The sequence below is a fragment of the Eschrichtius robustus genome, chromosome 8 (genome assembly GCF_028021215.1).
Source record: "Eschrichtius robustus isolate mEscRob2 chromosome 8, mEscRob2.pri, whole genome shotgun sequence".
NCBI lineage: Eukaryota > Metazoa > Chordata > Mammalia > Artiodactyla > Eschrichtiidae > Eschrichtius > Eschrichtius robustus.
The window spans coordinates 82,734,412-82,757,469 of record NC_090831.1 but is presented as its reverse complement, the minus strand read 5'-3'; the positions used below and the strand labels follow the sequence as shown (position 1 = coordinate 82,757,469).

The window sequence follows — 23,058 nt, the reverse complement described above, 5'->3', positions numbered from 1 at the left end:
GTAATGGGATTGATTTTTGTTTGTGGCTTATAGAATCAATCTCATTACGTTAAAGACATATCGTCTAGATGTCTTGAATCAGTAGAGTTTTCAAAAAACATTTATTTTCAATGAATAGAAGAAGAAAAGGGGGAAGGATGGTAGAATATTAGAAAACCCCTCTGAGTTTACTTTAAATCTGTGATTTGAAATGTACTGAGTTAGTTGAGAATGATACAGCCAATCAGTATGGCTTGTTACGATCTTCCAGACATGTCTAAGACAAGATAAACGCCTAAAGCTACAAGACTCTAAGACGTGAAATCTAGGTATGGTGAATGAAAATTTAAAAGCCTAATGATAAAATGAAATGCCCTTATAGGCTTAAAAGGACAGTTTTTACAAATAAAGGTAGAAGGGATGAAATGGGTAGATATTTAGGAACACCAAAAGCTAGAGAAAATGCATGAAAAAGGGGGAAGGGGCACTTACAGTAATATTTAAAAAGTGAATACAATTCACTAGGAGGTAAAATAAGGTACTACGGCAACTTAAGATAGTTCACTGTCATCTGTACTTGGCTTAACCTCTGACAATCAAGAAAATAAAAAGGTTCTGATCATAAATGCTAGAAACTTCAGTTCTACAATTCACTTCTGCATTAAAAAAAATTTCCAAAATACTCTGTGGTAAGGGAGAGGGGAAGTAAAGCCGCATAAAATGGAGAACAATTTGAAATAATAGTATGTAATTTATTTCCCTGCTTTGAAATTGCTTTTTTTAATCCCATATTCACTACAACAATTTCAAAAAAGAATGACAAATGACACCAAATCATTTACAGTCATAAAAGAATTTCTGCATATTTTGTATTCTTCAGGTAATTCTTGGGGACCTTGCAAGTAAATCTTGACGTTTGGCCTTTTGGAAAGGTCAAAAAGAAAGAATGTTCCAGGAAAAAGTATTAGTCCATGTTTACGTAAGAACCTCAACAACAGCCAAAAAGTTCAACTCCCTCCCCTAATAACAGCATTGAGTAAATCTGATATGCTATTAGTAATAGTTTGAGAATTCTAAATTCCTTATGTTAGCAGTCTCTATCCTTTTTTTCATCATTTTACCATATATTTACTGATTGCCCACTGCTGCTTGGCCCTGGGCTTAATGCTAGGGAAGTACTTATGATTAAGACTGGTGACATCTCTGGAGCTTGTATTCCCCTGGAGAGAGATGTACAAGCAACAAGTAAACAGTTAAATATGATCAAAAGCATACTAGAGAGTGTATTAAGTCCTATAAACAAAATAAACAGGGTGAAACGAGAGAGAAGGTCTGTAGGTGCTAATTTTTAGGGGGTTCAAGGAGGGCTTTATTAGGTGAAATTTGATCTGAAACTTGGACAGGCAGAGAGCTCGAGGACAAGAATTCCAGGCAAAGGGCAAATGCAAAGGCCCTGTGGTAGCAGCAGTATGATCTGTTTGATGAATAGGAGCAGGAGCTAGTGGGGCTGCAAGGCAGTGCACTCCGAGAAGAATGGTACAGACAGGGCAGTGAGGAAGGCAGGAGCCACACCATGGCTCACAGGCATGGCAAGAGGTCTTGCTTTTTTTTTTCTTTTATTTATTTCTAAATTAATTAATATATTTGTTTTTATTTTTGGCTGCGTTGGGTCGTCGTTGCTGCACGCAGGCTTTCTCTAGGTACGGCGAGCGGGGGCTACTCTTTGTTGCGGTGTGCGGGCTTCTCATTGCGGTGGCTTCTCTTGTTGAGGAGCACCGGCACTGGGTGCACGGGCTTCAGTAGTTGTGGCACGTGGGCTCAGTAGCTGTGCCTCACGGGCTCTAGGCGCACAGGCTCAATAGTTGCGGCACACGGGCTTAGTTGCTCCGCCGCATGTGGGATCTTCCCAGACCAGGGCTCGAATCCGTGTCCCTTGCATCAGCAGGCAAATTCTCAACCACTGTACCACCAGGGAAGCCCGAGGTCTTGCTTTTATTTTAAGAGCAATGGGAAGCTGCTGAAGCAGTTGGATTTATATCTAACAATGATGGTTTGGGCTCCTGTTTGAAGGATGGGGTGTGCGTGTGTGTGTGTGTGCGTGTGTGTGTGTGTGTGTGTGTGTGTGTCAGGGAGAGTGCCAAGAGTGGAAGCAGGGAGATGAGGCTGAAGGCTGCTGAGCAGCAACAATCCAGGTAAGAAACGATGATGGGCCCGACCCCATGGTAATCCTGGAGGCAGAGAAGAGTGACAAATGCAAGATATATTTGGAGGTAAATGAAGCTTGCTAAGAGAAGAGGGTGAGGGTAGGAGAGACAAGCATGCAGGTTTCTGAAGTTAGGTGCCATTTAATGGAGTGGGGTCCAGTTCTCCTTTGAGCATTTGGCTAGAGATGGCCGGTGGGACATCTCCCTGAAAAGGTCAAGAAGACAGATGGAGCGAGGTGCTTGGAGCCCAGGGGAGAGGTCTTAGCTAGAGATGCAAATTTAGGAGTCGATATTCTGCACAATTCCTAGCAGACCACCCCGGCACACATTTGGTGATTAATAAATGCTTATGTGAGGACTGATTGATAATTGACAGAAAGGACAAGTGAGAATTTTGCATACCGGAAGATGTTCTGAATCTCATGGCATGGAGCCCTCGGGAAATGCCGGTAGAGAAGAGTGCCAGGTGCCGTGGCTGCTCAATAAATATTAATTTACGACGATGAATCTCAAGAAAGCCATGGACTATTATTTCAGTACCTGACCCTCCCTGGCTTAACTGGTGCCAGAGCCGTTGTTCAGCCACTTGTACCTTCTGTTCCTCCTCCTCAGTATCTTTTTACATGGCAGCTTAATCCCTGACCCAGGCATCTTGCTTTGTTCTTGATCACTGCCTTTTTGGCCCTCACATCCAGAGAATACTGTCATTGCTGTGACTCTGTCCCTAATGACTGTCTCAGAACTTGCTCTCCACAGATTTCTGAATCTGCCATGAGCCATCAACAGTGAGTACCTCTGACGTGCCAGGCACCATTCTAGACACTTGACACATAGATCCCACTTATAACACCCTGCACAGTAGCTGTTTGCCCTGGGGGTAGAGCTTAATCCCCCTGAGAGAGTAAGTGCTTGGTTCTAAGTCAGGTAGCTGGAAAGTGGTAGAACAAGGATTCAAAACAAGTCCAGCTGACTCTGCAGCCGGGCTTCCCTTCCTGGGTTTGCAAAGCTCACTGGATTTCACCTGCTCAATCAGTCTGTACCCTCGATTGCCTAGTTCTCCAACAAAGTCCATTAGGCGGTTGGTATCCGTCGAGAGCCACCAAGCATTCAAGTCAGGTTGGCCTGTGTCTGTACACTTGAACGACAGTGTTCCATGACTGTAACTGCAGACTCACTTGGTGCTCTAATGTGGGATTTATCACTTTCAGTGGGAGGACCCGAACCTGAGAGAGGCCCATAGCCTGGGAGGTTATTAGTCATCAGAGAAACAAAAGAGATGGAGTGTGCTGGAGCAGTACAGCCGGGCAGGCTTGCCAGGGACAAGGTGGCTGACAGGACAGGGGCTGGAGACTAAGAAGGAGGGCAGCGAGGCTGTGTGTACAATAAAGCGAGGACTCAATGGCTAGCTGAGGGATACGATGGCAAAGACACAGAAAAAATCATAACTCACTGTTCAAAAGAAATAGCCTTTATGGCTTTATGTAAATGTGTTAATAAAGCTTCAGTCTTTCTGGCCACACACTCAGAGCGAAAGGCTTCTTCATTGGGCACATCCCCGAGCACGCAGGTGTGCTATGAGGCACAGAGCCGTTTGCTAAAACACCCTCTGCAGCAGGAGTGGTCTCACCAGCGACCACTCCTTCACTAGAAGGAGGCCAAGTCCTGGGAGGCCGAGCAGTGTGGGCAGGAATTATTTGCACCGGAGGACAAAGGGCCCTGAAGCTACCCTGGCTGGCTCTCGCCTCGGCAGCACCTGTTCCTCCAGCCACACTCGGCCCTTTTATCACCTGACATCTGCCTGGCTGGATGGGCCCCACGCTGCCTGCTCAGGAAATGGAGTTGATGAATGTCCATTTCGTGTTAGGTTTCCTGGCAGAAATGAGATATGGAATTCCTAGAGGCAAGTTACCTAGGAATCCAGCATCCACCAGGCACAACTTATTAATGAATCAGATTGATAAAGGTCAAACTGTGAAAAGCTTGGTTTAAAAGACGAGAAAGAAGGAAGAAAAAAGCTGTACACACGCCATATCCTTTAGTCATAGCAGATGGTGGTGGCTTGTGGCTCACAGCTCTGCTTTGCTAAGGCCTCTGGGGCGCTTCCTTCTGATCCAAGTGTGACATTAAAGAGATAGGCTGTGGACCCTCAGCCCATAGGATGTCTGAAGAGTTTCAGGGGAACCCTGTGAAGAGGCTTCATGAAGCTAATCTGAATCTACCCATCTCCGCTGCTAACATTCCACCTGGCTTAGAGGACAACGGACATGGTTCCAAGGATTGTGAGAAACAAAGAGGTGCTCGGACTCTTTATCTCTCTCTCGCTCTCTCTGTCTTTCTTTCTTTCTATTTCTCTCTCTCTTTCTTTCTCTGTTTCTTTCTCTCTCTCTCTCTTTTACACCCACCCATAGATAACATCTTAAATATATCTTTAATTACATACAATTAATATGACACTCAAAGCACCAATAGCCAAGTTCTTTGCTGTATTCCCAACACCTAGATCTAAGTCAGAACAGAACAGTCTCTCTCTCTTATCTATATATTACATATATATAAAATAAATGAACAAATGAATATTTACTATATCCCCTTGGGTTTCAAGTTCTAGTGCCCGACCTTACCAGTAGACTTTTTATTAATACCCCTAGGAAGAGACTTTAGTTGTATTTTAATTTTACAAACATTCTTTTCATGGAGACATTTAAACTCCTCTAACTCCCTACACATGGTTATATTTTTCCTGATGGCAAAATACTAAACGTAAAGTAGGATTGAAAGAATTTTTAACAACTTGTTTCTTATTTCTCACCCAAAATACCCTAATTAAAGCATCTCATTAAAATTTTTGTATTTATCCTATATCTCTCTTACTTGGATATTATTTAATAACCAAAAGACAAGTCAGCACGGTTAGTGACAGACCAAGATCATAGCACCAAATAAAGATTTGACCTCATCCTGGATTTTTCCTTACAGATCAAATATTTTCTCTTCTCAGGCTATATTTCTGGGATGAGAATGTCCACTCTATTAAAATTCAGATTACTTGATGAACTTCAGTACCCTTCAACAGAAGTAAAATTTCATGTAGAAACACTTATTAAACAGTGGTAAGTTGGCTCTGGGTGTGGGTACATATGTACCTAAGTCTTTGAGACAGATTCAAAACCAGATCCAGTCAGTCTGCCAGAAAGTACTGATGTTCAAGGGAAAAAATCTCAAGATTGTTGGAATTAGAGCCTTTCCCTCTGATAAGGCAGATGTGACACTTTAAAAGAAATCTGCTATTCTGTATTTAATCAAAGTCATAATAACAAAAATAATCAAGGACCCATGGACCTTTGTTTGAAGGATATTGGTCTGGCTATTAAAGCACCTAGTCAGCATAAAAATAGAAAACAGAGCCTTAGTCCTGCCTTTCAAATCTTGCTGGCATCCCAGATGATAAGAGAACTGATGAGTAAAGGAGGGCTAGGGAAAGTTCTGTGCCTGGTAAGCATTTTTATGAGTCAATATATTTTTAAGCTTATCTCCAAGAATAAAAACCCAGTCACTTTTCTCGTAGGGATTTTTTTTAATATGACAAAATGTAAAGGTTTGCTAAATATGGGTGTTGAGAGTATCCAGATATTTATCATTCTCTGCATTTTCTCTTTTGGAAGCATTTCATAATAAAAAAATGATAAAAGTATCAAAACTGCAGGAACAAAGAAAACAACCAGAACACACATTTTGGAGTTTACAAAGGATGCTTAATTTGCCTCTGTAGTAGTGAAAAATGTAAGACTTCTGATTCCAAGTTAGTATTTTTCAAATAATACCTGATTTCAAAATATAGATTATTTAGATGTTAAATTTGGTGACACTTTAACAAACATTAAAAGAAATCAACTCCCAGGAAATCTGAAGGTCCTCCAATATCAACATGGTGCTGACCATTCATCATATTTAACAAGGTGTATTGGAAATAGCTGAGTACTGACCTCCCCAGGACAAATGATCCTCTTGGGACGAGGGGCCTCTTGCTGTAACTGATACACTGCCAAATATAAAAAGAGAGAAGTATAATTAAAAAGCATCAGCACATACCAACATGCCTTCAAACAGTTCCACCTAACCACCTTTCAAGAACTGCAAATTTCTCAACCAAAAAACAAAGGAGATACAGACACATTTTTAGACTGAATAAAGGCAGATCATTTACATGGAAATTAGTCACAATGACTATAAACGGGCAAAACTGATTTTTAAAAATTTTTATAAGGACAATTTAGTTTCATAATTGTTACTGGCATTGTTCATGTTACGGCTTTCTTGGAAGACTAGATAGGGCTAAAATTCTGTCGACAATTTTAAAGATGAAATTCTACTTGTGAGTACCTAGGTAGTAAGATCATATAATAGGATTCCTGAATCTCAATGCTGATGTTTCTTGACATACCAGGGAAAGACGGGCATTAGAAGAGGAGTGGCATTCTCTGAAATGTTACAGTTATGGACAAAGACACAGCCGATTCTGTGAGTGAATGAAGCCCCAGCTCATTTCTCTTTTCTCGAGTTCCATTTTTGCCCCACCCATCACCACGGATACTTACCTACTTGACTATTTCCCACCCATTGTCATTCCTTTTTCTTGGGCCCTTTAGGATCTTAAATAATAATAACTCTCTTATATCCTGTTTTAAAGACAGACTTTCAGGCTTGGGCATGGAGGAAAGCAGGTAATTGTACACAAAAATGTAATTTATCAGAATATTATTTGTGATTTTTCAGACTATAATGAGTGATTTTCTGCTGCTCAGCTGGTTTGATTACTTCTCTTAGAGGAAAAGCTACTCTATGCAGGTACCTTGGGGTTCTACTTCCATGGAAATAGAGGTTGAAAATAAACCTACTTGATGTTATCTTCAGAATCTTGAAGAGGGAATAATTAATGTCAAATAAATCTATGAATCATATCATAGAATACATCTATGAAACGTTAAAAATTAGATCACATAAAGTCTTCTAGAAAATGTAATAAGAGAAGCAAAAACTTCTGGCTTATTCTTAGGTCTAAAAATAAAAGAAAGAAATTTTAATTGAAGGGCAGATGGTCATGTGGAAACAGGTGGAAATGATGGGTTGTATTTTGTACCTATGGCTCCCCAATGCCTTCAGCTCAACATGGTTATTTTCTTACCTAATTAAGGGTAGATGACTCAGCTTCCTAACAGAGAAGGAACCATCTAACCCTCATATGGCTGTTTTAACGTGCCGCATTTCTAAGCTTAGGTTGCCCACACTAATGATGATGCCTGTGTCACTTAAGGACAACTGTAGCCACGTATCAGAGACAGGTCAGAGAAGGCTTCTTGTGCAGGAGGAAACATGAGGAAGAACTGGCAAAAAAATAGAGAAATAGTTTTGGACATTCCACTGACTCTCCCACTAGAGCCCATGCTCTCCTTAAATCACGACAGAGCCTGCATGGAATCCTTTATTCCTCTCGAATGAGCTCCAACACCAACTAACTGCTTTTCAGCAGGGTTTTGCTGTTAATGAGTGTAAAGGGAACCAAAGGGGGCATCCCCTAGAATCACAGAGCTTTAGAGCAATTGCAGAACCCACATCCAGAGAATCCTATCCTCTCTTCTCTTCCCATTGTCGACGCCCTCGGAAGCCAGCAGTTATATGTGGGGGGCATGGCTGGAACAGTTTTGTGAACACCGTTTTTAATGCTTCCCTTGAAGGTGGCAAAGGACGTACAGCTGTTATAAGAGAAGCATTTTAAGCTAAGCGCACCTTTGCAATTCATATCGGCAAATATTTGAACATCTGCCGTAGAACAGATACCACAGTCAGCATTATGTGGAGGCTTTGAGGATGAATGGAGGGGAAGAGAGAAGAGAAGGGAACCAGCATATCGAGTACCTGTTATGTGGCAGGAGCAATGTCTTACTGAACGTTCACAAGAGCTCCGAGGACGGAACGTATCATTACCATGCTCATTTTTTATATGAGGAAATAAGTGCCCAGAGTGAAATATTTGCCCCAGAGCATCCAGCTAAAATGTATCCTTTCGATTCCAAAGCCCTGGTTTATTTTTCTATGCCTCAGGGCCTTTGCACTTGCTGTGCCCTCCACCTGGATTGCTCTTTCCCAAGATGTTCAGATGGCACTCCTCCCCCTTCATTCAGGTCTTCCCTGACTTGCCCGACTTGGTATAAAATTCCATCCCATCACTCCGCTACCTTTACACCATTTCATGTTTCTTCACAGTACTCATCACCATTAACACACTGTATTTGTTTATTTTGTGTGCTGTCTCCCTTGACTAATGTGTAGGCTCTTTGGGGGCAGGGACTTTGTTCTTTCCACTGTGGGACGCTCAGCGCCTAAAACAGTGCTTGGCACATAGCAGATGCTTAATGCATATTTGTATGCATTGACCCATGGGTCACAAGCCATTCCTTCAAGGACACTGATCCAGTGAGGGAGATGCACGTGGAGAAACAAAACCAGGAAGGGCCAAGTGCTTTAATTAAGGGCAGATGAGGAAGCAGTTCTTTTTACTCAGGTGGTCAGGATGGCTTCCCGAGGGGAGAAGCATGGGGCTCTCCTTGAAGAGTTAGCAGGGTTTCCACAGGTAGAGAAAAGAGAGGGGGGTACAGATAGAGGAAAGAGCCCCAGCAGTAAAAGGGAATGACGTGCTGATTGGTCCGTGAGAGTCCAGTGTGCTGTTGCCCCGGGGTGGGCAGATGTGGGAGGAGGCCATGTGGGACTGAACCTTGAAGGTCATGGTAGGAAGCATGGATGTTCTTCTGTCAGCAATGGGGGGACAGTGACGTGTTTTGAGCAGGGAGGTGACATGATCTGGTCTGTTTCAGAATAATGACAATAAGGATAAGACTGTTCAGAAAAATAGAAGTTCTCATTTTCTGGAGACCTACTGTGTGCCAGACACCTTATCTACATTTCCTCATTTACTCCTCCCAACCAACCTCCAAGGTAACTGTTATTCTCCCCCTCAGTGACAAAGTAGTGGAGACGCCAAGCTGTGAAGAAGCTCAAGGTCACACAGATAATATGATGAAATCAAGATTTAAGGTCTGATTTCCAGGTCCCAAGGTCTATATTTTTCAGCCTCACCAGTGGTCCCTAAGGCAGATGGTGGAGCGGTCCCAAGTGGGGTTGCTTGCATTAGAATCTTCGAAGAGCTAAAATATAAATTATATAATTATAAGATACAGATTCTCAGACACCATCGTCTCTGGCGATGCTCACTCTGCCAGCCTGGCAAGGGGCCCCGAAATATGTTCTTTTTAAAGGTCTTTGGGAGATTCCAACACACAGCCAGGAGTGGGGGCCACTGCCCTTTGCTTCACTGAAGGAAGCATCGGAGGGGGATCCTTGGAGGCAGGGAAGCAAAAGAGAACTGTATTTTAGTTGTACGTAAAGGAGATCCTGAAAGTGCGAGTTAGGACAACACTAGTAGAAATGCAGATGAGGAGGTGAGTTGATTGCAGAGGAGGATGGCCAGGGCTGGATTACAAATTGAATGGAGGAAAGGGCCTTGAATGCTTGAAAGATTGAGACGCCACTAACAATCACAGAGATTACAGGAGAAGGAATGTAAGGGACAGTTCCTCTCCTGTGTCAACAGGCTAAAGCCCTTAGCTGTATCCTCTAGGTATCCTCTGAGTAAAGAGAAACATGGTCATTCACCAGTCTTACAACCGGAAATAGTCCCAGCCAGGAGTAACTTTGAGGGGGGGTGTCCCTGAAAAACCCTCAAGCCAGGGGTGCCACCTCTCCTTGCTGGTCTCTGGGCAGCACACATCATTAATCAATCCTTATTTTTCAGTGAGCAGGTCTCAGGATCTACAAAATCTGCTCAGTGCTGTTCCAAGCAATAGAAATCGACAAAGCCTGTTTGCCATCTGAATAATATGTCTCTATAAAGATAATGAGATGACAACCAATTGCCATGGCAGCCACAGAAAAAAATGGGGCCCTAGACTCTATCTCAGCTTCAGCCCCAGTCCCTCATTTTCAAGGTTGGCTATAACGAAACAAACATCCATGAGGCCCATTTAATATAACTGAAACATGTCACATAATCTTGAAAATGTCATGTCTTGAATTTTCTTTGTTCAACAAACCCACGTCACAAGCAAAATGCAATAACAAATGTCACTGCTTGGGTGATTCTGTGTGCTAAGGGGCAAGATGATAGACTGTGCTTCTACGGCCATGCTCCAAATCTGTCCCCGGCACTCCCCAGCCCTGGGTCCTTGCAGCACAAGAGAGAACTCTTATTCTGGAATAAGCTGTTAGGCAGGGGGATGGGGTGGGATGGTCACTAGGGAACATGGAGGTAAGAGAAGGGGATCCCCTGCTCCCCAGGAAACCTGAAGCAGATTGAGAAATCAAGAGCTCACTGAGAGAGTGTTTTATTTTTTTCTTCAGTAAGAAAACTCGGCTCATCCTCTGGTAACACAATCAACCCACTCCCCATGGAGGCCGAGTGAAAGTCCTGGCCTGGGTGATGCTAAGCCCAGTCCAAACCCGTCAGCTCCTAAAAGACCCTGCAGGGATGTCCTCTAACAGCCACTTATCACTTAAGAGGGCATGTGGATCCAGGAGCCTAACCTGGCCACTTGGCTGTGACACTGACCCAGTGCCACCCCGCTCACTGCCCATGTCTTCCCGGTTTTCATGGGAAAAAACTCACGGGTGTGAGTAAGAAATAGCAGGGGCTTTCAATGGCCTCTTGGCTCAGCCCCACTTCCAGGCCAGGCAACTGTGTGCAGGCCTTGTCTTGCTAACAGAATGTCCAGTCTTACTGGGGATGGAGCTCTCCTCTGGTCCCATGGCACAGTGAAAAGCCTGAGGATGAGGCTGTGTAGACTTGAACCAGGGGGTCTCAGGCCTAAGTGTGTATAAGAAGCACCTGTGGGGTGTGATAAACTGCAGATCCCCCCACTCTTCCGATTCAGAAATCTGGCGTCAGGCTGAGGAATGGTTATGATAACTATTCTCCCCAGGTGACTCTGATGCCTGGGGCCTGTGGATCAGAATTCTGAGGTTCTAAACTCCTCTTTAGAAAAACAGGCACAAGCTGTGACTGCCTGACCTGCTGCCCAGGAGAGTCTCCGGGGAGAGATGTTGGCCACAGCATCTGCTGCCTAATTGGCACTTGGCCTCTTAAACAATAAAATCTTCCAGAGTATACCCATGGTGGTTGGCTTTTAAACTCATCTGCTTAGTTCATAGTTCTGGCTTAAAGTTTAGAATGTGGCTTTACTTTATTTTTAAAGTAAACTTGAAAATAGCTTTTTTAAAAGAATTGAAACCAAATACTTCTCAGTGATTTCACCAATGCTTTGGGGTTTGGTCTTGAGTATTAAGGACTAGATGTAGATATATGATACTTTGGGACAAGATTATTCTTACCAAATAATCAGCTCAGGAAGTGATAGCATTAGCTTCTAAGAAAGAAAGGGGAGCAGGAAAGGCAGGAACTTAAGGGACTTCATGTGGCATCATTGTTCTTTGAGTCAAGATGGAGTCTTATCCATCCTTGCAGTCCCACAGCTCAAAGCACACTGCCTGGTCTAAGGCAAAGACTTAATATGCATTTGTTGAATGAATGAATGAATGAATGAATGAATAAGCAATCTACTTTATAGAAAATATTTAGAGAGCTGATTTCTAAGGTTCCTCATTCTTCTAAATTTCTAAATCAGACATTCATTGGTTGCCTTCTAGGCGTCCATTTCCATCTTCCCCATTTTAACGGTACTCCAAAGTTTCCAGTCACTCCTATGTAAACCTTCCTGAGTTCCAGTGGTGAGCCCTGATGGGTTTAGGGCAGTTAGTATATCTCAACTCTCTGACCACAGTGATGGAGTCAGGGTTGGGAACCCATGTCAAATACGGCTAAGACTCAATTCTAAGACTTTTGCTTGCAGTAGACTGTCCTTCTGCCTGTTGCTCTTAAACGTGGATGTGGTAGCCCTGGTGCTATTGGTAGCTCTCTGGGGGTTACAAGAGAAAAGCCTACTAACAGTGGAGGCAAACCTAGGAAAGCGGAGCCAAGAAAGGAAGAGGTACACATTGGGTTCTAATAATGTCGTTTGAGTTGCTGGACCAAGTCATGCCTGAAGCCAGTGCCTCTAGACTTTTTGCTTATGTCAATCAATGCGTTTGAGAGGAATATTCTGTTACTTGCACCTAAGAGCATTGCAATTAGTATTAAAATTTAAAAACAGCTTCTTAAAATGGATCATTATGAGGCAGACTAATTTTCTTTTAGGAATAACGTTATAATTGGGACTAAGGCTTCATAATAAGAATCTGATATCAAATAAGTCAATATTACAGCCAACAATAGGTGATGGATGAAAGCAAAGACATACCTATATACTCCTAAAATCATTGTAAATAATCAGTTTTCAAACCAAGTCCTATAATATGGCAAAAATGAACTGTATCTGGTAAATGTATGAGAAATTTCAAAGTACCAAGTAAATGCCAGAGCTAGAAAATTGTGTGATGGGAAAGTATGGATTCCATAGATGATATGTTAATGAGTCTGACATCAACATGTAAAATTAATCTCTGAAAGGATGGTTTGTGAGTATTTCAAAGAGAAACAGCTTGGTGATTCCTGAGGTTCAGAATGGGTTTACCAACAGGTTATTTAAAACCAAACAAATTTCATATTCTGATAGGTTTGTTGGATTTTCAGATAAGGAAAATGCTATTGTTTTAACATACTTGGATATTAACATGTATCTCATGAAGTTCTTCAAGGCCCTCAGATTTCTTCTCTTTATTTATCCTTCAAGACCCACATGCAACTTTAACCTCTTTTAGAAAGTCTTCTCTAATCCCAGGAGGTAGAGGAGCAGTAGTATATTGTTGCTTCAGTCCATTTGCATGTTAATTGGTTACATCTGTCTCCTTTCTAGACCGTAAATTGGAGGAAAGTATGGACCACATTTTAGCTACTGTTGATTCCTAATGCTTATCCTAATGCTTATAATGTATGTCTGCTGAAAGACCAAATGAGTAGATGATAAACTTGGGAATAAGAGGGAGTAGCATGAGCTTGGTAATGATATTGTTAGATGAGTTTATAGTAGTCCAACACCCTAATTCAAAGAATTAATGGACTCAGGACAACCAAAAGAGAGTGCTTTCTCAGTAGTACCCTGTGGATCTTCGATCAACCTGTTTTTGATGCTGTGGATGGCCCTGCTGTTGGCATACTCCCTTCAGTTGTAGAGTTCTGCATCACTAGAGACCCTCAAATACAGCCTGGATGACTATTAGTTGAGTAGAATAAAGAGGAACTTCATATATGTCATTAAATGGTTTGTATTAAATGGCCTCAACTATCCCTTCTGCATCTAAAGTTTTATGATCCTAGAGCAAATTAAACACAAACACACACACACAACTTGTTTAGATCAAAAAATCAAACTTAAGACCAATATACTCTGGTAAAATTGATATAGGAACATGTAATTAACAACACCTTTTCTGGTTTCCTTAGGACATAAAAGTGCTTTTAAGAGATACACTGGGTGGCCCAAGGTCTCTTAGCAAAAAGCGAAATGAATTTGAGCCAGTGCCATCTTCTCGCTTCAGTAAAGCTCTCTGCGGTGGCATTCACTCAACAAATATTTATTGCGTAGTTAACGTACGCAAGGCTGTGTGTAAGGCAGTGTGCAAGGAACAGTGAGTCACGGGACCCCCAATACCTCTCACTACAGATATTTTGTTGATTTACTGCCAGAGCGCTTCACACTCCATTAGGAAACAAACAAACAAAAACATCCAATTACTTAGTCATTAGCATTGCCTTTTAAAATAGAAGATCAGAATGCATAACATTAGATTGGAAGGGCCCTTAGAGACCCAGCACAACCCCTTTATTTCACAGATGGAAGAACAGACTCATGTAATAAAGAATGAGGTGCCTCTCTATATGCTGACATAGGAAGATAAAAACAAGGTATTTGTGAAGTGAAACAAGCAAGTTGAAGGACACCGGGTACAGCATAAACCCATTTTTACAAAAGGGAACAACAACAAACTATTAGGCATGTGTATTTTAAACACGTGGAAAGATATGCTTTCCAAAACTGACAGGGCCAGTGATTGGAAAAGAGGAGTGGAATATGGGGTGAGAGCTGGTATGCGGCCTATGGGAAATTTTTGCTCTCAGCTTTATGTATTTCTCTAACGTTTGTCTTTTATGTAGCTTTGTATTGCTTTTGTAACAAATACATACATACACAGGTATATGCATATGTGTGTGTGTCTGTGTATATGTATATACTTATCTCTATACTTATGTATACAATTTTAAATAGAAAGAAAAAAAGATTGGCAACTTGCAGGCTGTGAGTCTGGCTTGCTTCTGGGTTCCACTCTGAATGCCACTCCAAGGTTTCTCATAAAACCTCTGCCAAGTTACTGAACCCCTCTGAGCTGTGGTTTCTTTGTATGTGAAACAGGGATAAGAGTGGTACTGGTCGCTTAGGGCTGTGGTGTGATTTGCGACTTCAGGCACAGAGCTAGCATGGTGGCTGGCACGCTGCAGGTCTCGACGGGCGGTAGAAACAAGGGCAACATCAATAATGATAGAAAGGGGCTTCCCTGGTGGCGCAGTGGTTGAGAATCTGCCTGCCAATGCAGGGGATACGGGGTCGAGCCCTGGTCTGGGAAGATCCCACGTGCCGCGGAGCAACTGGGCCCGTGAGCCACAATTACTGAGCCTGCGCGTCTGGAGCCTGTGCTCCGCCACAAGAGAGGCTGCGGTAGTGAGAGGCCTGCGCACCGCGATGAAGAGTGGCTCCCACTTGCCGCAACTAGAGAAAGCCCTCGCACAGAAACGAAGACCCAACACAGCCATAAATAAATAAATAAATAATTAAAAAAAAAATAATAATGATAGAAATAATTATTCTTATTATTGCTGTCTAGAAGCAGAGCCTGAATGAGAGCCTGTTCCCCTGGCTCTCAGCACAGTGGGCTCCCCACACCACACTCCTCCCCTCTGTCACTGGAGAATTACTTAGTCAGGCGGATGATACTAAGGAAAGAGAAAACCAGCTTGAGGGGATGACAAGTGCCTGCCTTCATGAGGGGAGACGGATTGATGATCGATGATCAGATAATGATCTCTGTTTCTAAGGAGTCACCCTTAGTGACCAAACATTATCCATTGCTATCTGTTAATTTTTCTGTGGTAAATGTCATTTGATATTACAGCTTTAAGATGAACAGCCAAGAACATAATTCATGGAAGTCAACACACTAACCCATGCTGACCAACTGTGAAAAAAAAAAGAGGAAGGAAGGATGGAAAGAAGGAAGGAAGACAAGGAAAGTCCCAAAGAAAGGTAGAGAGTCAGAATGTGCATCTTTTTTTCCCCTAAGCATTTCCATAAGCGGGTCACAGGCAGCTGGCTCTCAGAGGTCCTGGCCAGGGGACAGGGCTCTTCCAGTTCTCTCTGACCAATATCTCTCCTTAGCAGAGAAAGAGAGATTTGGGTTTGCAGTGCTGTGATGCGAGAGGTTGTGTGCACTAAATCAACAGCAAAAATTGTTCAAAAGGCAGGCCAACTAAAGACTTCTGAGGAGATTCTGATTTTAGATACTCACAGTATGATTTCCATATTGGAGGCTGGTATTCTTCAGCATCTAGAATAAAAAGAAAGAAATCAATCCGTCAGCTTGAACGTCAAACTGTCAACTTGTGTCTTCTCTGGAGGAACAACTGTCTGTCAGCAGTACTTGCCTTCTGGTCCCGGGGGCCTCTCAGCTCGTTTACGGGACAGTTCCAGGCATGAGGGGGGAAGTGTACATGGCAACCCTTGTGGATCCAACACCACTTTCTTCATGTCACTTACCATGACAGAATCAATTGCTTAACCATTTTCATAGAGCCCAGTAAATCAAAAAAGATTTTTAAAGCAATTAACTTGATTGTACCCTCCAGTAATCCTTTCAAAGAGTATTTACTTAACTTGGCATAATAAACATATAATTTATCTCACAGATTCCAGTCAGACCTTTAGCCCATTTATTAAGACTTGAGGGCAAGACGCAAAGTGGCAAGTATGTAATATTAAATCTGTTGAAGTTGTACAACTCAACCAACTGAACTCCTAGGTCTGACAGCTGAGACACTGATGATTCAATTGGAATCGCATTATGTCCTTGAATTTACTCCAGTGTGTGACTTAGGAAATTTCCAGAAAACCTCTCAGCAATCAGTGTCAGAGTGAAAGAGTTACAACAAAATGGAGAGGACGAAATTGTTATTCATCAATCTAGACAGCAGACAATGGAGAAAATCTGCTTGTTCAGTCAACTCAACAATCCCAGTGCTGACGGCTGAATTTATAATTTTGATGGAGTTATTAGAGCCCTCCTGAGCTCATAGCTAAGGTCTTGGTAAAACATACTCTAGCTTAAACAGCCAGAGGGAAAAATCCTTTTCCCCGACTCATAGAATGTTAAGCTGGGGAAGCTTTACGAGTTCTCTAATTCAGCGCTTTTTGATAAGGAAACTCTGTTTTTGTCATCCTGCAACCCTATGGCATCCCACACCCATCCTTATGCTGCCCTTGTCCTTGTACACTGTCACATACTACTTTCATGCAAAGGAACAGAAATTTTCTAATCTCATGCAGTAAGAGAGTTTGAGAATTTTTCCCCTCCTAAGAAACAAATATACTTACTATCAATAAAAAGTAACTCAAGAGTGGTGAACTTCCCCAAATCCTACTCAATTACAGTTATGTAGCTTAAATTAAGTTCTTTCACAATTCATACTTGCTTTCTGGGGCCCATCCTATCACAGAGGCAACTAAACACCTCCTAAGATAGTTTCATACAAATGCATCTGGATTCTTAGGCTTGCATTGTCAGGAACCTACCTATGGATAATCGGCCACATAGGCACACACACAAATACAGTGTATTAATAATGGTTTATGTTGTTATTCAAACCTAGTTTGCTAAATAAAAGTGAAGCTCTTAATACTTTTGTCAAAGTAGACAATGTAATAGTGAGCTTTTAACCTAAAGAAGCAATTATTTTCATCTTATATGTGACACAGACCAATTTTAATGGGTTAAGATGAGTGTTTATAATAACATTCAAATAAAATATATCATGTTGCCGAGTTTACAACAAAATTCTAGAACCATCCATAAAATACCATCTCACCAGAAAAACCAGGTCCTGAATGTTAAACTATTGATGACACCTTCAAAAATATTTTTCAAAGATAAAGATCAATACACACACACACACACACACACACACACACCAGACTGCATCGAAGTATGAATCCCTGAGATGTCATCTATCCAAAGCTGTCTTGTTATTTTGGATGAGATTTACTCTATAAGGTAAGTACAACCCCCAGACCAAGAAGTTGTCAAGAATATTCAGAACCTAGAGTGCAGCTTTCTACATAGTCAGGGAAGTTCCCCCCCAAATAAATAGTCTCCTTAATGCAGGTTTTCAAACATAGTTCAGATGCTCAACTTGGATTTCCTAAGGTCTTCTTACCTAAAGTCAGAAGTTTGGATTAGATGGCCTCTCACTGTTCATCTCAGTCTTGCTCTGTGAAAAACCTAGAATTTTGATTCATCTGAAATGCTGGCTCCTAACCTTTAAACTTTCATTTAGGCTTCCCTGCACATAAACACCTTATCCCTTTCTGGTTGCTCCTTGTTGGCAACGTCACAAAGAGGAGAAGAAAGCCATCCACAGAGACGGGAGATCACAATGCTCCCTTGCTTAAAATCCTCCAATGTCTCTCATCTGCACTTGGAATAAAATACAAACATTATACTCTGGCCTCCAAGGCCCTGTGTCCTCTGGTCCCTGCCCTCCTCTTCACTCCATTGCAGGCACTTCCCCCCTTTTCATGTATCATCCAACCATACTGGCCTTCTCTCTCTTCCTAGAACAAGCCAAGTTCTTCTGAGCCCCTGGCCTTTGCTCCTGTGGACCCTCCATGTAAGAACTCTCCTCCAATAGAGCTTTGCACAGCTGACTTGCTCTGTCATGCAGGGCTCAGCTCAAATGTCACCTCCCATGGGCCACCCCTGTCAATCCTGTGTAAAGCAGCCTTCCCCCAACCGCACTCACTCTCCTTCACAGCACTTATTACCATCTGAAATTATTTATTGATTCATTCGCTTGTTATTACTGGGCTCATCCCACTATTAGCCAAACTCCATACAAGCAGAAATTTTGCCTCGTTCACTTAGGTCTCATCAGCCCTTAGAAGGGTGCCTGGCATATAACAGACATTCAAACAGCATGTGTTAAATAAATGAACAAACTCTCAGGGTTCATATCTTACCTCTGACAACTATTGGCTGAATAACTTGAAGCACGTTACTCAACTTCTTTTAAGAGCCTCTCAATACTTATCTTTATCAAACAGAAAAATAAATGTACCTACCTCATAACCGATCTCTTAGGGTTATTGTGTCAATTAAATGAGATAATATATATAAAGTTCTTGGGACAGTGCCTGGCAAATAGCAAGTTCTCCATGAAGCCCCACTAATGTTGTCATTGTGCTGTTGTCACTGTTGTATCACCCGGTCCTGGTTCTTCCCGGGTGAGCTCAGGCTCTTGTCTTCTCTCGCTTGGCCACAGCCAGTGACTATCTCCATTCTTGCCCCCAGACCTGGAGCCTGTAACTAAGTTCCAGTGCTGTTGTCATGGAAGGTTTCTCTTTCTCATAAACGCATTCAAAGTGAGAGGCCATTTGTCATGCTTCAGTGGAACAACTATAATTACCTTGGTCTTAGGGATTCGTTTCACGAGCCACTAAAGCGCACTGTCAGGAGGCCTTGGCCAAGAGACAAGGCACAAAACATTTTTAATATGTTGACACGAACCTCTAGCTGCGTCCAACATGGCCCTGCCAACATCACATTTGTCCCAGTTTCACACAATAGTTTTTAAAAGTCTGCTTTACTCTTGGATAGCCTGACACCGTATTTTTTTTTTTAAACCTGGAATAGGTTTTCTAGGTCATTCAGTTCACCTTCCTCATTTAGCAAATGAGGAACATGAAACGAGAATGATGAAGTGGCTTTCTCAAGGTCATAAAACAAGCGGGAGGCAGAGGTGGGATCAGAGAAGGGAGCTCTGCCCTCCAGCCTCTGACACACTGTCAACCTTACCAGGCAGCCCACCCTACTTTACAGAGACTAACATCAGGAAAAAAAGTTATATAACAGATTTGTTACTGCAATGCTTGTGACGCTTGGAAGAAAAAATAAAATAGAGAAAAGAAAGAAAATCAGTCATATGAAGCAGACAATGATAAATATCATATGATACCACTTATACGTGGAATCTAATAAAATGATACAAGTGAGCTTATTTACAAAACAGAAACATACTCGGAGACTTAGAAAACAAACTTAGAGTTACCAAAGGGGAAAGGTCAGGGGGGGATAAATTAGGAGGCTGGGATTAACATATACACACTACTGTATATAAAATAGATAAACAACAAGGACCTACTGTGTAGCACAGGGAAGTGTACTCAATACTTTGTAATAACCTATATGGGAGAAGAATCTGGAAAAGAATAGATATATGTATATGTATAACTAAGTCACTTTGCTGTACACCTGAAACTAACACAGCACTGTAAATCCACTGTACTCCAATATAAAGTAAAAATTAAAAAAAAAATTGGCATCAAGTCAAATGGTGGGACAGTATTCCACTAATACACATACCCCATCTAACAGTTAAAGTCCAGGAGATATAAGACACAGGAAGTGCTGACAACAAAAGGCATTATGCTTTGGGGAAGGGTACTATTTTGTTAAACATTTTAGAGAAATGGGTATAAGGCAGAAGGAAGGAGGAGGAAGTAGAAGAGAAGACACTCCATGTTCTAAGGAAAAAACTATCATTGAACCCAGATGGGCAGTGATACATTATTCTAAAGGAACAATGAATTATAAAGGTCAAAGAGGCTTAGAAAATAAATTGCTTAAAAATGTTTACTAATATGTATCCAAACTTTAAAAAATGTGTAAACTTTTTGACTCAGCAATTCTACTCATGGGAATTCAGCCTAAAGCAGTAATTGAACATGTGTACAAAGATGAATGTTTGAACAGAGTGTTCATTGCTGCTTTGTGTATAACAGTGAATCTAACAGCCCAGAAAGAAGGGAAGGGTTAAATAAATTACCATCTACTATAGCCATGAAAATGATGGCATGGGTCAGAGCTCTGTGGTCCAGAGCACGGCCTCTAGAGCTAGACTATCTGGGTTCAAAACCTAGGTCTGTCACTTACTAGCTGTGTTACCTCAGGCAAGTTATCTCACCTCTCTGGGCTTCAGTTTTTCAATTTACAAAATGGGAGTAATATTACTACCCAACATACAGCATGTTTTGAAGATAGGATGGGTTGTCCAACATGTAGTAAACTCTATCTTTGTTGTTATTATTATCTTTCCTTAATGACATAGGAAAATATTCATGCTACATTATGCACTAAACAAATCAGGTTACAAAACAATTCAACAAATATGATCCCATTTTAAGGAAAAGATAAATATTTATATACACAGAAATGATCTACAAGGCTATAAACCCAATTATTAACATTTGCTATTTCTGATAGTGAAAACATAGGCAATTTCTAGTTTTCTCTTGCTGCTCAGCTGCATTTCCTAATTTTCTGTTCATACTGCTTGTATAAAAATTAACATGAATGAGAAATAAATTCATAGGAGCGCTAGGTGGTTCCTCTTTTTGAACATGCTGTCTAAATAAATCACCACCTTGAAAATGAAGCAGAAGTAAAAAGATCCAATAAAAAATAATTCCTATAATAACACATGAAGCATGCACAGTATTAGTCCAGAAGAGCTAAGGGTGAAGTCAAAAGAAAAGAGACCAGGGCTTCTGCAGTAAAAGGCCAAGCCCAATTCCCTTGGCCCTCTTAAAAATTCTGCGAAATAAATACTAATGAGCAATTCTAAGCAGGTTGGGAAGCAGGTATCTCTGCTCATTGAAGAGGGAGGGAAAAGGGGAAAAAAGATACAGATGCTTAGAAAACAACCAAAACCTTACAAAAATAGGTAATAAAACCACACAAATGAAATAATCTATAAAGACTGGAACATATGAAACAAAAAGAAAGGAAAAAAGAAAGAAAAGCTGGTTTGAGGGGCCTGGAGGTACAGGTTAAAAAAGTGGAGTTTGGGGGAGAATGGATACATGTATATGTATGGCTGAGTCGCTTTGCTGTGCACCTGAAGCTATCACAACATTGTTAATCGGCTATACCCCAATATAAAATAAAAAGTTAAAAAAAAAAAACCTTAGGGCTTCCCTGGTGGCGCAGTGGTTGAGAGTCTGCCTGCCAATGCAGGGGACGCGGGTTCGAGCCCTGGTCTGGGAGGATCCCACATGCCGCGGAGCGGCTGGGCCCGTGAGCCACAATTACTGAGCCTGCGCGTCTGGAGCCTGTGGTCCGCAACAAGAGAGGCCGCGACAGTGAGAGGCCCGCGCACCGCGATGAAGAGTGGACCCCGCTCGCCACAACTGGAGAAAGCCCTCGCACAGAAAGGAAGACCCAACACAGCAAGCAAGCAAGCAAGCAATAAATAAATAAATAAATAAATAAATAAATAAATAAATAAATAAATAAATAAATAAATAAATAAATAAATAAATAAATAAATAAATAAATAAATAAATAAATAAATAAATAAATAAATAAATAAATAAATAAATAAATAAATAAATAAATAAATAAATAAATAAATAAATAAATAAATAAATAAATAAATAAATAAATAAATAAATAAATAAATAAATAAATAAATAAATAAATAAATAAATAAATAAATAAATAAATAAATAAATAAATAAATAAATAAATAAATAAATAAATAAATAAATAAATAAATAAATAAATAAATAAATAAATAAATAAATAAATAAATAAATAAATAAATAAATAAATAAATAAATAAATAAATAAATAAATAAATAAATAAATAAATAAATAAATAAATAAATAAATAAATAAATAAATAAATAAATAAATAAATAAATAAATAAATAAATAAATAAATAAATAAATAAATAAATAAATAAATAAATAATAAAAAATAAATAAAAAATAAATAAATATAAATAAATAAAAAATTAAAAAAAAAAAAAACCTTAGAAACAATTTTGAGACAACCTTACGTGCTGAAGTAGCTAAACCCTGAAAAGATAGCACTGCCATTCTGAACTGTTGGGGAGGATGAGGAATTCTGGGATCAGCATACGGAAAGCTCTTCCATGTGTGAGGCCCAAGGAGAGGGAGATGGGCGATAGAGAGCATGTGTCATAAAAAGTCATCTTTCTAAATCAAGAGCACGACAAAAATAATTTAATATGTCTGTTAAAATACAGAGCAAAGCAGAAAAATCCCAACAATTAAAGAATGTATATTTTAGAAAGTTCCTAACCTCAGAAAAAAGCACCATAAATAGACTTCTGCGAATCCTTCCAGATTTTGTCTTGTAAAAGGCTAAAATAAAAATTTATAAAAATGGTCTCATATATATAGTGTCCTGCAATTTGCTTTTGAACTTAATGATATTTCTTAGGCATTTTTTCCATGTCAGTACATACAGATCTGTGGCTTCCTTTTTTAAAACTGTGGGTTGGTTTTCCACTATATCTGTGTACCAGAATACCAAAATGCACTTAATTCACTTATGTAAACATTTCCAATTGATGGACATTTAAGTTATTTTCAATATTTTGAAACAATGCTTCAATGATAGGCTATACACGTAGTTTATATT

At 40.6% G+C, this 23,058-nt stretch overlaps 1 protein-coding gene across 1 annotated transcript in view; it reads right to left on the bottom strand.

The window, feature by feature from the left end:
- The window catches only part of CHN2 (chimerin 2), a 325,693-nt gene that overhangs the window by 151,473 nt on the left and 151,162 nt on the right, over window positions 1-23,058 (bottom strand). The window contains exons 2-3 of the mRNA XM_068549225.1: window positions 15,846-15,884; window positions 6,167-6,222 (exon numbers count right to left, since the gene is read on the bottom strand). Coding sequence (XP_068405326.1) covers window positions 6,167-6,222; window positions 15,846-15,884 — 95 coding nt within the window. The remainder of the gene's footprint in view (window positions 1-6,166; window positions 6,223-15,845; window positions 15,885-23,058) is intronic.